This window comes from Heterocephalus glaber, unplaced genomic scaffold (genome assembly GCF_053883595.1).
Source record: "Heterocephalus glaber isolate CG9 unplaced genomic scaffold, H.glaber_assembly_v1.0 deba00001444, whole genome shotgun sequence".
NCBI classification, from domain to species: domain Eukaryota; kingdom Metazoa; phylum Chordata; class Mammalia; order Rodentia; family Bathyergidae; genus Heterocephalus; species Heterocephalus glaber.
In genome coordinates, this window is record NW_028258297.1 from 29,882,974 (window position 1) to 29,903,742 (window position 20,769).

The 20,769-nt window shown below is 41.1% G+C and overlaps 1 protein-coding gene across 5 annotated transcripts in view; it reads left to right on the forward strand.

The window, feature by feature from the left end:
• Ano2 (anoctamin 2) overlaps positions 1–20,769 on the forward strand; it is a 326,914-nt gene that overhangs the window by 142,301 nt on the left and 163,844 nt on the right. For all 5 annotated transcript variants that reach the window (XR_015452355.1, XM_087214186.1, XM_021248110.2 and 2 more), the window contains one exon: positions 16,827–16,961. Coding sequence is in view for 4 of the 5 variants with exons in the window: in XM_087214186.1 (XP_087070312.1) it covers positions 16,827–16,961 (135 nt within the window). In the remaining variant the exon portion in view is untranslated. The remainder of the gene's footprint in view (positions 1–16,826; positions 16,962–20,769) is intronic.

Sequence of the window (20,769 nt, forward strand, 5' to 3'; positions counted from 1 at the left end):
TGTTGTGGAAGGAGTTGAAGTGATTAAAATATGGAAATGGGTGAAAGGACATTGACTAGTGACAAGGGAGCAAGCAAAATCTCCTAACTGAGGAGCTCTTGATTTAACGACTGGTCAGATTGGTAACCAGGCAGGTTTCACGTTTAGATGTAGAGTCCTGGGCCTGGAGAGATTCTCCAGAGCCCATCTGACTCAGTTCTCTGCCTCTGTGCAGGACTCACCAGAATGTCAGATGGTTTGGACTTTTCTTTTTGATACTTTCCGAGGGGAGGTGCTACCATTCCTTCTCACATGACTCGGAACCGGGGATTTGAGGATCAAAAGGAAAAAAAAATCAGATGTGATTTCTACCTTTAGTAAAGTTATACTTTTTGAAAGAGATTCCTCAAAAACCATTCCCCACTTGCATTAAAACTTTATCAACTTTACCAAGGTTTATCAATTTTATCAACTTTAAATCTAAAGTCAACCCTACTGCTTTGGGACTTTGGTGGTTTTTAAATGTTTTTCTTCTTACTGGATCTCCTATGACACCTTATTTGGTATTTAACATCCACCACCCGTATAGTTCATTACATTTTCATGCAGAATTTGTCTTAGTTCAATATGAGCATATTCATGGACTCTGAGTCTACTGATTATAAGATACACATTTATTTCATGTAATATTAAAAAAGAGAATGCTGCCAATTCCATTATGCCAGGCCATCTAATGTAGTGGCATTCAGATCTTAGAGGTGTAAAGATGTGAAAAAGTGTATATTTAAATTGATGAAATATGGTGTAAGACTATAAGAATATTGGTGGAAAAATCTATCCTTTGTGTTAGTTCATTCATTCATTCAATAGCTATTAAGTATAAATCAATGTACTAGCTTTGGTGGGGAGCTACAAAGAATTCCCATTAGCACTTAGCTGAAATTAAAGAGAATTAAAAAACTGGAATAGGATTTCCTTTAGTTTAAATGGTAATTCCATTATTCTTGACTTTATGAAACTCATTCAACTTTATTTCTGAATCCTAACCTATAAAATGGAATTGATACTATCCACCTTGTCATGCTGCTGTAAAGCTTAGGATAATATTTGAAAATTATTTAGCTTAGTATCTGACACATACTGGCAGTCTTGGTAGAGTAGGCACTCAAATATTAGCAAATCTGTGTATAGGCACACAGCTAATATGCTTTCTAAGTAGGAGTGCATTACAACTGGGCATTCCTTTTAAGGTCTGAAGTGCATTCCCTTTGGTCTATTGGAAGCTGTTTTGTTCCACTTCCAGTGGAGATGGAGCACAGCTGGACGCCATCCTTTGATAAAGTCTGAGGACAGGGTGTAGTCACCCTTACACAATCGTCTTGAAACTGTAGGGGCCTGATGTGTCACCTCACCCGTCTGAGTACTTGACATTTGGGACCATTCCCTTTCAGTCCAGCAAGCCAGACACCTGCTGCCACCTAATTGCTGTTGCTTTCTTGGGTGTGAATGCTAATGACAGGGCTGGGTGCCGCTGCCATTCGGGTTTGTTGACCAGCTACAATTATTTTCCCAGCATGTTCCAAGCTTGCTTGAAACCATACTACGCATTTTAGTCCCTGGCGGTTCTTTTGTTTTTTCTTTTTCCTTTTGAAATCTGTATGTGTTTTTCTGGCACAAGTGAGTGGGGAGGTGGAATCAAATCCATATGTTAGTGATGCATTTGTCCTGAAATAATAAGGCCTTTGGGGAGGAGCCTTTGGGTGTCTTAGCAGCCCTTTTACAAACCCCAGCGTGGCCTCCTCCTCTTCTCACCCCTGCTGCTGCTGTGCAGGGCCTGAGGATCCAATTCATGTGGCAGCAACTCTGTCCTCTCTTACCTGGTTTCTGCTGCCTTTGTCTCCAAGGCCTTGTTTTCTTCTCCTTATCAACATGAGGTGAAGAATGAGTGACTGAACCCTCACTCTCCTCGGAAGTATCAGTGAGTCTGTGGCTGATTATTGCTTCCCTGTAACCTCACAGCCTCCTCTAAAGACCAATGTCTTTATCATCTGCAATGCTGGGGCCTCTTGGTTAGTGCTGGTGTCCCAAGCAACAGCCCATTGGCCCCTGTGAACTCTGACTGTCAAAAAATCGGCATTTTCATTTCCTCCAAGCTCATGTCAGCTTCTGTGTTTGGTTATTTTAATATCCATTGCATTTCTTTTCCCTGCAGAGAGAGACTTCATCTTTATGCATGTGCACACAAACTGTCTTTGCCCATGGTCTGAAAGGAGACAGGAATAAAGAACTCGTGGCCTTCCCCTTAGATCTGGAAGTTGAGCTCTGGGGGCTGCTGCCAAGGCCAGGAGCTCCTCTCCTTGTCCCTGGGAGTTGTCCCCCAGGTGTGGCACTGTCCTGCCCCTCAGGAGCCTTGCCAAGGACCCAAAAGCAGGTGGTCTTTTTTGTTTGTTTGTTTTAAAAATTTTTTTAGCAGGTGGCTTTTGACTTAAGCCACAGGGACTGTTAAAATTCTATCTGTGAGAAGAAGGCAGTGGCCTCAGGACCCTGACTGTGTCTTAGATCAGAGGAGCTTCTTGCCTTAAACTCTTTATGTTTAAAGATGCCGAGGGAAAGCCTGTGCTGTGCAGAGGCCTGGTGACACAGCCTGGCTACTCCCGAAAGGCTTTGCTCCTGAATGGCCATGTTGAGTCTGCCAAGGCTTCCTCCTGCTTCCCTGCTCAGCTCAGCAGGTGACCCTCTGTGTGCCACCCATTCCTGCCTTCGGCAGAAATATCGGTGGGGACAAAAGACAGACAGGCCCTTGAAGTGCTTGCAGTCAGCCCGGGAGACAAGATACAAATAGCGGGGGATGGCAGGAGAGTGTAGGGTTGAAAGAGCTCAGGCAGTGGAGGCTGAAGACAGGGTACAAACCCAGTGTTGGCCTGCCGAGGCTGTTTGACTTGGGGTCACGTGTTCGACTACATCTGCGACCCTCACTTTCTTTTCCAAAGAGAGATTGGTAAGTTTGTACGTGCTAGGGTGTGAGAGTGTCTTACAAAAAAAAAAAAAAGCGCCATGCAGCTTTTCTTCATTGACAGTCACTGTAAAGCAGAGGGAAAATGTGGAGGAGGTAGATTCTAGAAGTGACAGATGGGTATGAAGATGGATATTTGCTCACCAGCAGTTTCCCCAGGGGCAGGCTTGGGGAAGGATCATTTCAATTGACTCCCCGGTAGCCTCGGCATGGCTCAGTGACTTTAACCACCGTCAGGATGGTCAGGATTGGGTTAGTAGGGGTCAGTTTTGACAGCTTTTAACCCGCTGTGATCCCAAAGTGTGCAGTCCGTGTTCCTCTGTCCATCCCTGTTGTTTACTGCTCACCACACCAAAGGCTGTGGAAGGTTCTGGGCAGACTGTTGGGTGAGCAGGGCTTCCGAGTGAAGGAATACACAGTCTTGGAGGCACATGAGTCCGCTGTAGATGGATCCGAAGAAGAAAACTATTTTGAAACACTCTTAGAGAAAAGATTTATGATGCTCAGGGTAATACATCTTAATGTTTGGAAAAACAATTTGGAAACGCTTCATCTTTGTTCTCCCATGATTTTTAAAATGACTCATGAGCATATGTGACCTTTCAGGAGACAATGAAGATTGTTCCTGCTTTGTAGAGTTTGTTTTCCTGTGCATATGTGTGTGTACAATTATTCTCGTTCTCTTATCCATTAACAATATTCCAGTGGCAGAGAAGGAAGGCGAAATTAGCAGTGGAAAGAGCAAGACTGGAATTGGCAGCAGAGCAGGGCAGTGATAGAGATCAAAGACTCTGAAAATAGATAGGCTTTGCTTGGAAATGCAGATGTGTAGCCGACTGGAGTTGTGACCTTTGGCAGGTGGCTTAGCTTCTTTGAGAAGTTATTTTTTAACTGCAATTTGGTGCAATACCTTCTGATTCATAGGGTAGGGATTAAACCATCTGTCTGTATAAGAAGCGATGTAGGTGCTCTGTAAGCACTTTCCTCCTCTTGCTTAAGGGAGCAGGGGGAACAGACTCGGGAAAAGGAAGATCCTCAAGTTCAGTGCCCTGGGACAGAACTGGCAGGGTTATTTTTGAGGTGAGGCATGCACCTTGCATTTGAAAAAAACAGAGTTCAGTTAAGATTTCACGAGGACAAACCTGGGGCAGGGATTTGGGTGTTGGAGAGCAGGGTGGGCATAGCCTGTGTCTGGGTGAAGGGTGGTCCAGCCCCCCGCGGGGCCGGTTGTGACTCTGCTTTCAGAGGTCGTAGCCAGGCTGACATCAGGCGTTCTCTGGAAATGTTACCAGCATTGTCGAATTTTCAGCCGAGGCCTTTCCTTCTCAGGCTGTCAGCAGGAAGTGTGCCTCTTCCCTGGCACGGTTGTTACCATCTCAGTGCTGGGCTCACTTTCCCATAGCGAATGGAGAATAGCAGCTCCCTGTCGGAAGAGGGAGAAGGGTTATTTTTCTGCCTGCCCTTCCACATGCTGGCGAAGAGCTCAGTCAACACCTCTTCAACATCTTCTCACTGCCACCTCTGGTCGCTTTTCTTCTTTCCAGAATGTGCACGAGGAGGCTAATCCATGTTGGAACCCTCTGCTGCAGACTTCTAGAGCCCTTCTCAGACAGTGCCCCAATGGCAGCAATTCAAGGACATAAAGTCATTTTCATTTAACTGTGACGCCAGTTTCCCTGGGGACCTGGGCCAGGTGTGTGACAGCTGTCCAGGTTGCTCACCTGGCCACGGGGGCCTGAGGGACCTGGAGCTCATTCCACACAGTCCCAGAGTTGTGAGCTTGGTGCTGTGGCCCTGCACCCCCCACGGCCCTTCAGGGCTTCCATTTCCCCATCCGCCAGATAGAATTACTGTTTGAATCCTTACACTGGAAGAATTCTGAGTTCTTAATTTTTTCCCATCTTTTCTTACCTGGAGTAGAAATTATCATAGGAAGACGAAGGTGGAGGTGATGGTGGTGATGATGATGAGAGCATTTCTGAGAGCTGACCGCCCCCAGGGCCACTCAAGCACTCAAGACACGATTAACTCGTGTGAGCTGTGTGGCAGTCTGAGAACTGCTTTCTGATGTGGCCCTGTCTGTGGCTGGCAGTGGCTCTGACAAGTCTCCGGCTCCCCTTAGAGTCAGTGTCCCGATCTGGGAAGCAAGAAGCTCGTAGCAGACAGGTCACTTCCAGATCTACTCCCCCACTTTGAACTTTTGGACCTTGGATTATTAGGGCCCTGGCAAGAAAGAGGTGGGAAGGTGAAGACTATGGAAATCAACAGAGGATGGGAAGTGCCCCAGACGGCAGGGACGGGAGGGACGAATGCGCCTGGGACCCAGGAGAGCTGTGGCCAGTGATGCCATGGAAGGAGCATTGTGCCTGCTGCCAGCTCAGGGCTGTGCAGCCAGAGTGGGGAAATCGTGCCCCTCGATCTTTCTTGTCACACCCTCTGATTTCTGCTCACGCCTCCTATTGGCCAACCCAGAAGCCAAAGAGCCAAGGAGCCTGGTTGCTGCAGAGTCTACAAACACCAGCTCCTGGGCATGGAGTGGGTGGGGCAGGGTGGAGACTGGGTCTACAGCTCCACACAGACTACTGGTGCAATGCACCTGCTTCATCCCCGGAAATGGGCTATTTTCCAGTGGATATATGAAGACATGATTTTAAGTAGACATGTTCTATTTTATATATATTTCTATGTCTAGATATTGTACTATGAAGTTCACTTACATACCATCTTTTATAAGATTAATTCTACATAAATACAAGTTTTCCCTTTTCCTTCTCAATGAGAGTGGCACATGCTGTTTGTGTATCACACTAAATTTTTTTTTTTGATTTAGAACTTTCTTTTATTTGTGGTCCTCATGCTACAATACAACCCTTCAAAGTCAATCAAGAAAATAATATTAGTATACTTCTTCAGTATACTTAGAAACTTAAAATGACCCAGAGCCCCAGCTTCTAGACTTCTACAAGGCAGCTTCAGTATCCCAAAGAGCACAATACAATGACTGTGGCATGAAATTCATCTCAATGCAAATTTAAGAAAAGCAAACTATAGAGTATTATCAGACCACCAAAACTCAGTGAGATGCTGTTATTTAATACGCCTACCTCTTAACTCTCTAAACGTGTAGTTTTCGAAAATATCAATGCATGCCGGGGATTTAGCTCAGTGGTTCCAGCGCCTGCCTCACAAGCGCAAGGTTCCGAGTTCAATCCCCGGTACCAAACAAACAAAAAATATCAATGCATGATGAATGTCATTATACTGTATACCTAAAATGTACGAATAAAATTAATTTTAAAAAATCAATGCATCAGCTTCTACCTCAATCTAATTTAGATCATAATCTGTGGGGTATCTTTTTTTAAAAGCTTACCTACCAGTTCTAACATTAGCCAGTTAGGAGTCACTGCTCTAAAAGAATCTCTTATGAAGGGAAGACATAAATAAATAGAAATGTATAAAAGCACAGGGAGAAAGGTTTAAAAAAAGGAAGAATCAGAAGGACCCACCCTTTGCTTTCTGACATCTTTTACTCTTGACCTCTTGTAAGGTCCAAAGATCATTATTAGAATCTATGTCATAATCCTAGCAATTACACAGTTAAGAAAAAACAGGCCTTGGGGAAGAGTGGATCTCAGTAGTAGAGTGCTTGCCTAACATGCGTGTATCACACTAAATTATGTAAGAGAAAAACCAAGATGTTCTAACAAATACATTTTAAAATAGCAGAGTAGGTCATCTTGGATTGGAGAATGATGTAGGTAACATGTAGATTAAAATTTATCATCCTATAACAACCTCCAAATACAGAAAGTGCCCCACACCTTTATAACTTGAAATTTGGCATGTTTGCCTTTTGAGTTAAACATTTTATTATCTAACCTTTCACTTCCAAATGTGGGCTAAGGGAGAAGGTTTTAGGCTACCATTGCAAAGAATTCTGTCTAGATTACACTTGGTGATTGGGGTAAATCTTCAACTCTCAATAAAAGAAAAAACAATTGAATGCAGTTGATGTAATATCTCCCTTCCCATTTAGCATTGGTAATGAGAGTGGCATTATATGAACTAATGGTTTAGATCAGCTCTATGCATGTTCTAGCTTTCCATTAAACCTGAGACAGTGTGAGAAACCGAAAGCGGAAATAAGGACTGAGAGGTATAATGGGTGTTGGGAAATGGGAAGAAAGTGTTCTAATGGGAAGGGGAACTAGGGAGGAGGGAGGAGGAAGGGACAAGAGAAAGAGTGAGAATAGAAGGAAAAGTGGAAACAAAGCTTTTGTACATGGAGGGGATGGGGGGATGGGATAAAATAAAATAACAGTTATTAGAAAGAACCTGAGATAATTAGCTGGAACCCACACTCCTGTTGACGGGCTGCCCCGACGGCCCAGTGGCCTCGCCCTAGACACACATCTTGAAGGCTCTGCCTCCTCCCCATAGTGCCGTGGGCTGGAGACCTGGCTTTTACACACAGAGCAGGGATCGCCCTAGTGTGGGTGTCTCCTTTTATTTCCCTTAAATTCTTTTATTGGTACATTTTAGGTATACAATGCGTTTACATTTATCTGTGGGTGCTTGTACCTGTACATGAGTATCTTGGTTCTTATTTTTTCCCCATTCCCTGTGCTCCCTTCACCACCTCCACCCTTACCTATTTACATAGATTTTGTTTCCATTTTTTTTCTTTTTTCATAGTTTTTCCTTTCCCTTCTTTCCTTTCCCCTTCCCCTCCCACCACCCCTACACCTTTGGACCTTTTCCTATTTCAGATTATCAGTTATTCATTTTAATCATTTTAATCCTTTTTTACACTTTCAGTTTCTCACACTAGAGAAACAATTCGGTGTTTACACATGTGTGTCCTATTAATTTCACTTAAGGGTATGGCCTCAATGTGCATCCATTTAGCTATAAATGGCTCTATTTTCTTGTTCTTTAGGGTTGAGTAGTACTCCATTTTATAAAAAAACCCCACATCTTCTTTATCCAGTTTTCAGTTGATGGGCACTTGGGCTGTTTCCAAGCTTTAGCTATTACAAACTGTGCCGCTATGAACATGGGTGCACATATATTGCTGTGGTATGATTCTTTTAATTCTTTGGAGAAGATACCTAGCAGGGGAATAGCTGGGTCAAATGGGACCTCTAGCCCTAGTTTTTTGAGGTAGCTGCATACTGATTTCCACAGTGGTTGCACCAGTCTGTACTCCCACCAGCAATGGAGAAGGGTTCCTTTCTCCCCACACCCCCACCAGCATTTGTTATTGGTTGATTTCTTGATAGCAGCCATTCTTTGTGGGGTGAGGTGGAATCTCAGTGTTGTTTTCATCTGCATCTCTTGAATGACCTGTGATAAACATTTTTTCATATATTTATTTGGTGCTTTTACTTCTTTGTCTGAGAAATGTCTGTTCATTTCAGATGCTCATTTTTGAATTGAGTCTTTATATTTGGGTGGGTCCTGATTTTTTAAAGTTCTTTATATATTCTAGATAGTAGTCCTTTGTCTGAGGAACAGCTGGTAAATTTTTTTTCCCACATTGTAGGTTGTCTCTTAGCTCTGTTGGTGGTTTCTCTTGCAGTGCAGAAGTTTTTTAATAAGATGAGATCCCAGTTGTTGATTCTTTGTGCTAGTTCCCGTGCTATTGAGGATTTGCTCATAAAGTCTTTTCCGATGGCAATGTCTTCGAGAGTTCTGCCTATTTTATATTCCAGAAAGTTTAGTGTTTCTGTTTTAATATTTAGATCTTTAATCCACTTCGATCTTAGTTTAGTGCATGGTGAAAGATAGGGGTCTAGTTTTAATCTTTGGCTGGTTGAAATCCAGTTTTTCCAACACCATTTATTGAAGAGGCTATCTTTCCTCCAGTGAGGATGGTTGGCTCCTTTGTCAAAGATGAGGTGGGTGAGTATGTCTGAAGTTGTTTCTGCACCTTCTAATCTATTCTACTGATCCTCAGGTCTGTTTCTTTGCCAGTACCATGCTGTTTTTATCACAGTGGCTTTGTAGTATATTTTCAAGTTGGGGATTGTGATAACCCCCTGCCATGTCCTTGTTGTCTAGAATTGCTTTTGCTATTCTAGGCTCTTCTGGCTCCAAATGAATTTTTGGATTGTTTTCCCTAGTTCTGTGAAATATATTGTTGGGATTTCAATCTGGATTGCATTGAATGTGTGTAGCAGTCTTGGAAGTATGGCCATTTTCACTATGTTGGTTTTTCCTACCCAGGAGCGAAGGATGTCTTTCTATTTTCTTATATCTTCTTTGATCTGTGTTTTCAGAGTGCTTTAGAGGTCTTTTGCTTCCTTTGTTAGATTGATTTCTAGATATTTCATCTTTTTGAATGCTATTGTAAAAGGAATTATTTCCCTAATTTCTTTCTCAGTAGGTCTGTTATTTGAGTACAAGAAGGCTATTGATTTTTGAGTGTTGACCTTGTATCCAGGTACTCTACTAAATCTGTCAATTAAGTCTAGAAGTCTTTTGACAGAGTGTTGTGTCTTTTATGTAGAGTATCATATCATGAGCAAATAATGACAGTTTAACTTCTTCCTTTCCTATCTTTATTCCTTTTATGTTGCCAGAACTATATTAAACAGGAGTGGTGATAGTGGACATCCTGGTCTTGTTCCTGATTTTAGCATGAAAGTTTTCAGTTTTTGACCATTTAGTATGATGCTGGCTGTTGGTTTTTCATAGATAGCCTTAATCAGATTGAGATAAAGACCTTCTATTCCAATTTTTTGTAGCGTTTTTATCATGAATGGGCGTTGGATTTTGTCAAATGCCTTTTCTGCATCTATTGAGATGATCATATGGTTTTTGTCCTTGACTCTGTTAATTTAGTGTATTACATTTATTGATTTACACATGTTGAACCATCCTTGCATCTCCGGGATAAATCCAACTTGGTCAGGGTGTATGATCTTCTTGATGACTTTCTGTATTCTGTTTGCCAGTATCTTGTTGAGGATTTTTTGCATCTATGTTCATTAGGGAGATTGGCCTGTAGTTCTCTTTTTGGGTTGGGTCTTTCCCTGGTTTTGGAATCAAAGTAACGCTTACTTCCAGGAATGAATTTGGAAGTATTGCTTTCCTTTCAATTTCATTGAAGAGTTTAAAGAGTAATGGTGATATTTCTTCTCTAAATATGTTGCAGAATTCAGCAGTGCAGCCATCAGGACCTGGGCTTTTCTTTGTTGGTAAATTTTTTTATTACATTTTCAATCTCACTGATTGTAATTGGGTTGTTTAGAATTTTTATATCTTCTTCTTTCAACTTTGGTAATTCATATGTATCTAAGAATCTGTCCATTTCTTCTGTGTTTTCCATTTTATTAGAGTACAGGTTCTCGAAGTAGGTATTGATGATCCTCTGGATTTCTGCTGGATCTGTTGTGGCTTCACCTTTTTTATTCCTAATTGCATGAATTTGAGCCTTTTTTCTCCCAGTCTTTGATAGATTGGCAAGGATTTATTGATTTTATTTATTGTTTTGAAAAACCAACTCTTTGATTTGTTGATTTTTGTATCATTCTCTTAATCTCTGTTTCATTGATTCCTGCTCAGATCTTTACAGTTTCCTCCCTTGTACGAATTTTGGGTTTGTCTTGCTCTTCTTTTTCTAGGAGCTTAAGGTTCAGCACTAGGTTGTTTATTTGAGCTTGCTCTGTTTTCCTAGTATGGGCATTCACTCTGAATTTCCCTCATAGAACTGCTTTCATTGTGTTCCATAGATTCCTGTATGTTGTACTGGCATTTTCATTTACTTGTAGAAACTGTCTAATTTCTTCTTGAATTTTCTTTGTGACCCATCGGTTGTTCAGGAGAGTGTTATTCAATTTCCATGTGTTTGTGAAGTTCTTGCAGTTTCTTATGCTATTGATCTACAGTTTAATTGCACTGTGATCTGATAATATACAGGGGGTAACTTCAACTCCTTTGCATTTACTTAAACATGTTCTATGAGCTAGCATGTGGTCTATTTTGGTCTATTTTGGAGAATGACCTGTGTGCAGCCGAAAAGAATGTACATTCTGATTTTGTGGTATGGAATGTTCTGTAGTCATCTATTAAGTCCATTTGTTCAAAAGCTTGGTTCAGTTCTAGTATTTTGCTATTGATTTCTTGTCTAGATAATCTGTCTATTTGTGACAGTGGGGTATTGAGGTCCCCCACCACAATTATATTAGTGTTTATTTGGCTTTTTATGTTCTTAAATATTTGTTTTGTATAGTTGGGGGCACAGTATTTCATGGATATATATTTATGATTGTCATCGCTTCCTCTTGGATTGTTCCCTTTACAAGGATGCAGTGACTTTTGTTTCTCTTAATTAGTTTTGGTTTGAAATCTACTTTGTCTGCAAATAAGATAGCTACCCCTGATTTTTTCCAGGTTTCTGTTGCATGGAGAACTGTTTTATATCCTTTTACTTCAGTCTATTAATTTCTTTTTGAACTAGGTGCATTTTTTGTATATGGCATATTGTTGGATTTTGCTTCTTAATCCATTCTGCCAGTCTTTTTCTTTTGATTGGTGAATTGAGGCCATTAACATTGATGGTTTAACTGATATGTATTGACTCATCCTTGTCATGTTATTTTCCTGTTGTTGGCTCTTTTATTTTTCCCCCTTTTCCCTTTAATTTCTTGCCTTGTCTGATGGCTTTGCTCTGTTGGGCCTCATGGAGTTGTGACCTTCATTGTCTTTTTTTTAGAATATTGTTTAGAATTGTTTGGAGTACTGTTTTGGTATTCATGAAGTTTCTCAGGTGTTCTTTGTTGTGGAAGTATATTATTTCCCCATCGATTTTGAAAGATAATTTTCCAGGATATGTCAGTCTCGGTTGGAGGTTGTTTTCTTTTAGGGCTTGAAATACTTCAATCTAGGCTCTCCTTGACTTGAGGGTTTGTGTTGAAAAGTCTGCTGTGATTCTGATGAGCTTTCCTTTGCATGTGATTTGTTTCTTTTCTCTAACTGCTGTAGTATTTTGTTTTTCTGTTAGGTTTCTGGGATCTTGATTATTATATGTCTTGGTGTAGATTTTTTTTTGATCATGGCTATTTGGAATCCTATATGCCTCACTTATCTGTATGTCAAAATCTTTTGCTCTGTTTGGTTAGTTTTCTGTTATTAATTCTGTGAACAGTTTTTTTTTAACGTCATTTGTACTTTCTCATGCTTTTTCATGGACTCCTATCAGTCATATATTATTCTTCTTTGTGTCACTGAGGAGTTTTTGGATTGATTTTTCATGATCCCTTTACTGTTTTTAAGAGATCTCTATTTTCATGATCACTGACTGCCATCCTGTCTTCTATATCTGATATGATGTCTTCACATTGCCTTGTTCTGCTGTGAATACTTTCAATAGAGTTTTTAATCTCCTGGATATCTGTTTGAATCTGTTTCATGGTTTCCATTTCTTTCCTATGCTGGGCATTCATGGCTTCCATCATGGTCCTGAGCTCATGTATTTTTATCTGTTTCTGTTCTAGAGTCTTTAATCATGTCTTTCATTCTGCTCACCATATCCCTGTAGTTATCTGGGAAATTATTTCTGTTTTGAATTTTTCTACAGCCTCATTCATGTGTTTTGTTACTTCTATCAGTTCAGGGTGTCCAGGTGGTTGATTATCAGACTTTTCCACCTCCCTTTCCCCAGAATTTGCCTTTGGTGAGCTGGAAGTCTGGGTTTGCACCTTGTTTAGGTGTCTTCTCATTTCTATTTTTGTTGTTGGTACCATTTTTGGTTTAATTCCTGTGTTGACACTTCAATATTGTTTATTGTAAGTATCTTTGTTGCTTGTATTTAGAATCCTTATAGAATGATTGCTTCTCAGAGGAGCCTTCCAGATATAGCTGGTCTTTAGGTTTTGAGTCTCTAATGACTCTTAGGCAATCTTGTTTTCAGTATACCAGAAAGGACAACTGATTAGATCAATCACAATACCTTTACCCAAGTGATACGAGCAACAACAACGATAGCATTAAGCACAGCTTGGAAAATGACAATTTGTGGTACTTATTAATTTATCACCTTTCACCATGTGAATTAAATAAAAATTGAGGAACAGCCCCAAAATATGTTTATGGTGAATAAACTCTTCAATATAGCAACTTTATGCTTTGGGATGGGGATTTAGAAGGAGTTGGGGAGGGAGGAATAGATAGGTAGAAGGATAGGGAGAGGTTAGAAGTGAGGCCAGAGGACACAGGAAGATCACACAAATTCTAGGAAACTGTTGAGGACAAGAGAAAAATACAGAACAAAAGAACAAAGACAAGAACAGAACAACCTAACAGCAATAGGGAGGCTAGAAACTGTATTCACTTTCCTTTATAGCTAATGATAATTGAGAGAAGGAAAAAGAGAGAAGAAAAGAAAAAGAAAAAAGAAACCCGAATTAGGACAGCAATAGGAACAAGAAGGGAGAGAGATGAAGAACCTGGTGGTGGTGTTGGTGGGGGGGGGAGAGAAAAGAAAAGAGGAAAAGAAGAAAGAAAAATTAATTTGAAAAGTGAAGAAAAAATAAAAATAAATAACTGAAAATAAAAAATAAAAATGAAGGGCCTCCTTCAGGGTATGTTTCTGCTGTCACAATAGACAAAGTGGGCAGCAGAGTGCAGATATAAGTCAGTGAGTCTCAGCAAGTAAGCAGCAGTCCCCTGAGATTAGGGCTGATTTCCGGCTGCAAGGCCCAAGTTGAGCCCCCTGACCTCCTGCACACGTGAACTCTGCAAGGCTCTACTGCAGTTTCCAGTTGCCTTTCCCCTGTAGATAGTCCAGGTTCTGATGGGAGGTGATTAAGCCTTCAACTTACCAAACATAGTGGTCTGGTGTACCTTTGTTGCAGAGATTCTCTTCACTTTCCCAGTGGGCTTCAGTTTTCATAGAGGAGCTTCAGAGAGGCCCTCTGTCTGTTGTTCACTTTTGTCCTATCTTCTAGAGCTCAGAACAAAGGCCTTTATGACCCCCTGCACCTCTGCAGTGTGGATCTAGCTATCTGTGGCCCAGCAGCCAGAGGCAGGGGGAAAGGGGGTTGGTGGTGTGCTGCTGGTGCCTGTGCAACTCAGCTCCTCAGTTCCTCCAATACCAATTCTTCTCAAACTCTTCTAAAAAATAGAAGAAGGGAAAACTTTTAGAGGATAGCATTACTCTGTTATCAAAGCCAGGCAAAGATGCTACAAAGAAAGAAAAATAAAAGCTAATATTCTTGGTGAACATAGATGCAAAAATCTAACAAAATATTATCAAAGAAAGTTGAACAGCTCTAAAAGGATCATATACTATGACCAGGTAGAGTTTTGTTTTACACTGTGAGGATAGTTAGACAGAAACAGACCAATCCATGTGATATACCTCATTAAAAGAATGAAGATTTTAAAAATCACATGATCATCTCAAGGGAAGCAGAGAAAAGAGAAAAACCTTTTGACAAAATTTAATACTGTTTCATGATAAAATATCAATAAACTAGGTATAGAAAGAACTTATCACAGCGCAATACAAATAATTTATGGAATCCAAAGGACTAACATCATATTTGATTGTAAAAAACTAAAAGTTTTCAAAGATCTAGAATAAGGTACAGATGTTTGCTTTTGCATCTCCTGTTCAACATAGTGCTAGAAATCCTAGCTAGAGCAATTAGAAAAAAATTAGGCAGCTTCTAAATTGAAAAAAGAAATAAAAGTATGTTTTCAGATGACATGATCTTGAGTATTGAAAATCCTTACGATTCCACCAGAAAATCCTGTTAGAACTGATAAATAATTTCAGTAGTTTTAGGATACAAACATCAACATATAAAAATTAGTTACATTTCTATATGCCAACAATGACCTATAAAAAAGAAAATTAATTTAAAAAGTCATTTACAATGGCATCAAAAAGAATAAATATTTAGGAATAAACTTAATGAAGGGAGTGAAAGACTAATGCATGAAAACTGTAAAATTTTAGTGAAAGAAGCCAAAGTAGACACAAAGAAGTAGAAGGACATTTTGTGTTCATGGATTGAAAGAATTAATATTGTTAAAATGTCCATACTACTTACTGTTCCATAAATGATGTTGGGAAAAGTGGATATCCACATGCAAAAGAATAAGATTGGATCATAATCTTAATACCATACCAAATATCACTTCCAAATGGATTAAAGATTTAAGTGTAAAATCTGAAGCAATAGAAGAAAACATGGGGGAAAAGGCAGTGGATATTGGATTTGGCAGTGATTCTTGGATGTGACATCACAGACACAGACAACAAAAGCAAAAATAGACAAGTGGGATTATATCACACTCAAAACCTTCACTCTATACAGTAAAGAAAACAACTAAGTGGAAGGAAATCTAGCAAATGTGAGAAAATACTTGTAAACCATATATGTAGTGAGAGATTCATATTCAAAAATCAAAGAAACTCCTGCAACTCAATCGTAAAAGCAACAAGGACAACATAGCCCACAAAAACCAGCCTGATTAAAAAATTGGCAAAGGATCTGAATAGACATTTCACCAAAGAAGACACACAGATGGCCAACAAGTATATGAAAAGGTGTTGAACATCACCAGTCATCAGAAATATATCAAGCAAAACCACAATGAGGTGTCATCTCACACTTGTTAAATGGTTCTTGTCTAAAACCAAAGGAAAACAATCATCAGCTGAAATCACTGTTGGTGGTAATGTACATAGGTGAGGCCACTATGAAAAGTAGTGTGAAGGTTCCTTTAAAAAATTAAAAATATAATTACTGTTTGATCTAGCAATCCCACTTCTGGATACATAGCTAAACCAACTGAAGTCAGGATATTGAAGAGATCTGTGCTCTCCCATGTGTAAAGCCTTATTCTTCACACTGCTGAAAGTGTAGAAGCACCCCAAGTGTCCAAATGGATACCTGGATAAACAAACTGTGGTATGTGCATATAATGAGATGCTATTCAGCCTTGTGAGAGAAGGAAGTCCTGCCATTTGTGACAATATGGATAGACCCAGAGGACATTACACTAGGTGAAATTAGGCAGGCACAGAGGACAAATGCTGCATGATACAACCTTATGAGGAATTAAAAATTATCACATGCATAGTATCAGAGAGCAGAACCATGGTTACCATGGGTTTCAAGGAGGGGAAATGGGAAGTTGCCAGTCCAAGGATGTAAAGTTTTAGTTACACAAGATGTACAAGCTTTGGAGTTCTGTTGTACAACATGGAGCCTGTAGCTGATGATACTGTATTGTATAATTATGTTGCCAAGAGGGCAGATCTTATGTTAAGTGCTCTTAACACAAATGCGGAAATAACAATTAAAAAATGGAGCTGGGTAGAAGGAAACTGGGAGGTGATGGATGTTCGTGGCCTGACTGGGGTGATACTCTTGTTGGTGCACACTTCTCTCCAAACCCATCAAGTACTAGAAGCTGAATACGTCCAGCTTTTTGTACATCAGTTGACCTCAGGAAATCGGTTTGCTTTGCTGGAGGTTGAGTTCTTTGGCACCCACAAAATAGTAATGCATTATTCATGTCTGGTAAAGATGCCAGCACTTATGTTCTATTTTTAGTTTGCTCTTAGGGCTGTGTTCCTGTTTCACACCAACATAAGACAGGTGTGCATATGTGCTCCCAGTGCAATGCACTGCACTCCGGAAAACACCATTTGTTGGTTCTTTGTGCTGAGCTGCTCTCCCCCATGTAATTTCCATCCTTTGTATTAACTGCAAGAAACGATGAATATCCTCACCCCTTTTTAGGCATGGGGCAAACAGAAATAAGGGAAGGGTATAATGTCCTTAGTATGTGTTTCATTTTTCTTCTTCAGAAAGTATTTTGGAGAAAAAATTGGACTGTATTTTGCCTGGCTGGGATTATATACATCATTCCTCATCCCGTCTTCTATAATTGGGGTCATCGTGTTTCTGTATGGATGTGCAACAATCGAGGAAGATATTCCCAGGTAAGTCAGTTTTAAAGGAAAAGGCTAAGTTCCTGTTGTTGGACAACATGTGACCTTCCTCCGAGATAGATCTGGGAACTATAGATTCTAGGCATAGTTCTAGAAGTGCTGGGTGTGGTTCACTTCCTTTCCTAGATAGGCTTTTCCCTGGCACCAGAGTCTGATGTGGGCAGGTGATAAAACCTGATAGAAAAAAATCATGCCAAAGAAATGACTTTTCTCCTTACTTTGTGACTGTTCCCCCCTCACTTTGTATTTTATAAAAACCAACGTAGGGTAGCAGAATGGCTTGGTGCAGTAATCACATGTCAGTGTGGTCAAACACCATTGCAGTAAGATGCTGTGAGGAACAAGTGGCTCTGAATCCAAGAAGGGCTCAGTCTGTGGCTTGGCAAGTCAGAAATTATAAAAAGTGATGGGCCTCACAGTGGTGCTTCTGGCAACCCAAGAGACAAAACAAAGGCCAGCCCTTATGGGAGAGAGAGCCTCAAAAGAATTAAGCCCTTAAGGGCCGGGGATTTAGCTCAGTGGTTTCGCTGCCTGCTGCGTAAGCACAAGGACCCAAGTTTGATCCCCGGTACCAAAAAAAAAAAGAAATAACCCCTTAAAAATAGCATCTTTTTGTACAGATGGTGTTACACATTAGCTTGCAACTCGGGGTCAGTTCACTCCCTGAGTCTGAGTTTCCTAGCTACAAAGTGGGAATAATAATGCCTACCTAACAGTGTCCCAGGGATTAAACCGTCTCTCACATAGCAGAGGATTAATAAATAATTGCATGAATCAAAATATACAGGAAGAGTACAAGGGGCAAAGAGATGCTTAGTAATATGTAGAATTGAAACCTTTTGCTATCTTCAGAACTGGTGGGTGGTTAGTGTATTTTAATACTCTTTTGGTTGTAAGGGATAGAAATGCAACTTTAACTGCATGGAGCAAAGAATTTGTTTGAAGGGTTTCCGGGGTGCCTGGTGCAGGCACATGGGTGGCCGCAGGAATGGTGGCACAGGGGCTTCTCTTTGCTTCTGGTCTCTGGCTCTTTCTAGTATCCATTGGTTTCACTACAGATCTTGTCCATTTGGATGTAAACGTGGTGGCCGGTAGCTTGTGCATGGGATGTCCTAGAGTGGTCAGCTCCAGTGGTCTCAAGGAGAAATGCCTGTGGGCTCAGTTGGACTTAGATGGATGTCCTGGACCAGTGATCATGGCAGAGGGACAGGCCAGTCTGTCACAGCATGATATTCCTTAAGTGATCAGGTGGATGAGGGTATTGGAAGGGCTAGGGGTGTCCACCATGGACAGAGGAGGGCAGTAGGGGGACTGTGGGTACCCATTGTAGGTGATGGAGGGTAGCAATACTGCAGTGGCCATTTTGAAGAAGAGGCCAGGAGCTGTTGGGGAAGAGGTGTACATCAGTGGGCAGGAGCCAGTTGGCTCTTCTTGCCAAGTTCACTTTACATAAGCATTCCTGCAAATCATACGGGCTGGAGATGACACTGTTAGCCTGTAGAATAAAGGTTAATACAAGACAGGGCTTGGCCGGTGTATCCCAATACTTCAGTGTCATCTGTCACATGATCTGGGTTGGGAATCCTGGACCTTTGGCACAGGAGTTTGGCGACTAGGGTTCTGCCCTGCCAGCCCATCTAGCATGAAGGAAGAAGTAACAGTTATGAGATGCCTGTCTTGTGCCAGGCATGGTGCTGGCTGACTTGTGTCTGGGTTTCTTTGAGCTTGCAGGAGATCAACATTATAGACTCTGTGGGAGAAGTATTATTATTTCCGCCTAGAGATGGATTCATGGCTATGTCCAGCAGCTTATACTTGTCAGGGCTGAGAGTTAAGTGAGCTCTGCTGCCTTGTGTTCTGAAGCCTTTGCCTTTCCAGATAACAGTGAGGTCTTCAGGGGTACAAATCCCTGCTGGCCATCCAGTGCCCTGGGCTTGCCTGGCTACGTTCTCAGAAAATATGGCTCCCATGTGTTCCTTCCTTAGTTGTGTTCCCTAGAAGTCTGGCCTCAGGTTGATCAGAATAGGACAGCTCAGCTCTGTAGTGGGGCACATCATCATCCCAGGACCCTAGGGGGCTAAGGCAGGAGGATTAAAAGTTTGAGACCAACCTGGGCAATTTAGGGAAAACTTGTCTCAAAATAAAAAAGGGGGGCTGGGGATGTAGCTCATTGTGAAGGCCCTGGGTTCATTCCCAGAGCCCCTGAAGGGTGGAGGTGCTTGGATGCCAGTTCACATCGGGATTTAGGGCGTGGCCTGCTGCCCATGTGGGAATACATGTGGCGGCAACCCCTGTGGCTGGCCATGGCCACGGCTGGCACATGCTGCTCAGTTGTCTGTGCACGGAGGCACGCACACCACACAGCCACACACACTCGGCTGTGGGGAGGCTGCCAGGTCTAAGAGGCAGTTGTCACCATTGCAGGCGTTGTCAGACAGGTCGTGCTCTGCCGCCTGTGGATAGAAGCCCATTGGTGGGTGGGGTCAACTCGGTAAGTTTTTTTCTAATGAACTAGAATATGATAGGATAGGATGAAATAAGATATCAGAATTCATTAAAAGGAAGGAGAAATGTTTAATGGGATGCATTTCAGTTTCTAGTATGTTTGTAAGGTGAGGGTATATGTGTATTTACAAGCCGGGATCTGATATAAAAATTTTGAACTGTAAATCTCAGTAACACAAGTTTGAAACTGATTGATGCAAATTTGAAATTTTGACTGTTGGTCTTCAGACTCATTATAGTCTGGTGAATCAGGAAGTAAATAATAGAAAAAAATAAAACGTCTTGTGTAGATAGTTTTAAAAAACAAAGAACTACAGCTTAACATATCCATCAAAAGTCCAAGTTTTATGGGCCTGATGGAAACACACAAAATATCACTTCTCATCAATAAAGGACTATTCTCTAAATCCTCATATTGAGTCAAAAGAGACTTATACTCTGTGAGGGTCTGTCCCTATCCACCACTCCTATGTGTGATTACAAACTTGCATTATTTTTTAGATTACTTTAGAGGTTGCTAATTTTGTCATCAAGCCTGGAATTTGCTATCTGTGGATCACTTTTAAAAACTTTTTCATTTTGAAAAAAATGATAGATTCACAGGAAGCTGCAAAGTACAGAGGGGCTCTGTGTATCCCTCATCCAGTGTTTCTATCTTACACAACTGTAGTTCCTCAAAAACCGGAAAACTTACATTGGTTATGTGAAATGTTAAATGGTACTGTTTCTTCCCCAGTAGCTTTGACGTGAGAGATATATGCATAAGCTTGTATAGTTTTGCGTGTGCAGGATGCACCTATAGAACTTCAGTTGTGAAGGGATGGGTTTCCTGTGTTAGGCACTTACTTACACGGGTAGGGTGCGCTGCAACATTTTTTAAAAACACTGATTGATCTAAACCATATTGGGAAAAGAAGTTGGTTATTATAAGCTTGAAACCTTAATACCAGATGTTTTGTCTGAATTTCCTGAATAATTGCCCCTTTTGTGCCACCACAGCTCTGCCGCATCCAAGTTGTGAACTGTGGTTTACTCTTAGAAACCCCACTTATTGCTGGACATGGTGGTGCACACCTAGAATCCCAGCACTATGGGAGGCTGAGGCAAGTGGGTCGCAAATTTGAGCCCGGCCTGGGCAGTTTAGACTTAGGAAAACCCTGTTTCAAGATAAAACAGAAAAAAAACTAGAGATGTCCTTCAGTGAAAAGGCCCTGGGTTCAATCCCCAGTACTGCTATGAAAGAACCCCACTTCTTTTGGGTCTTGGTTCAACTGATGGTCAAACTATTGATCTA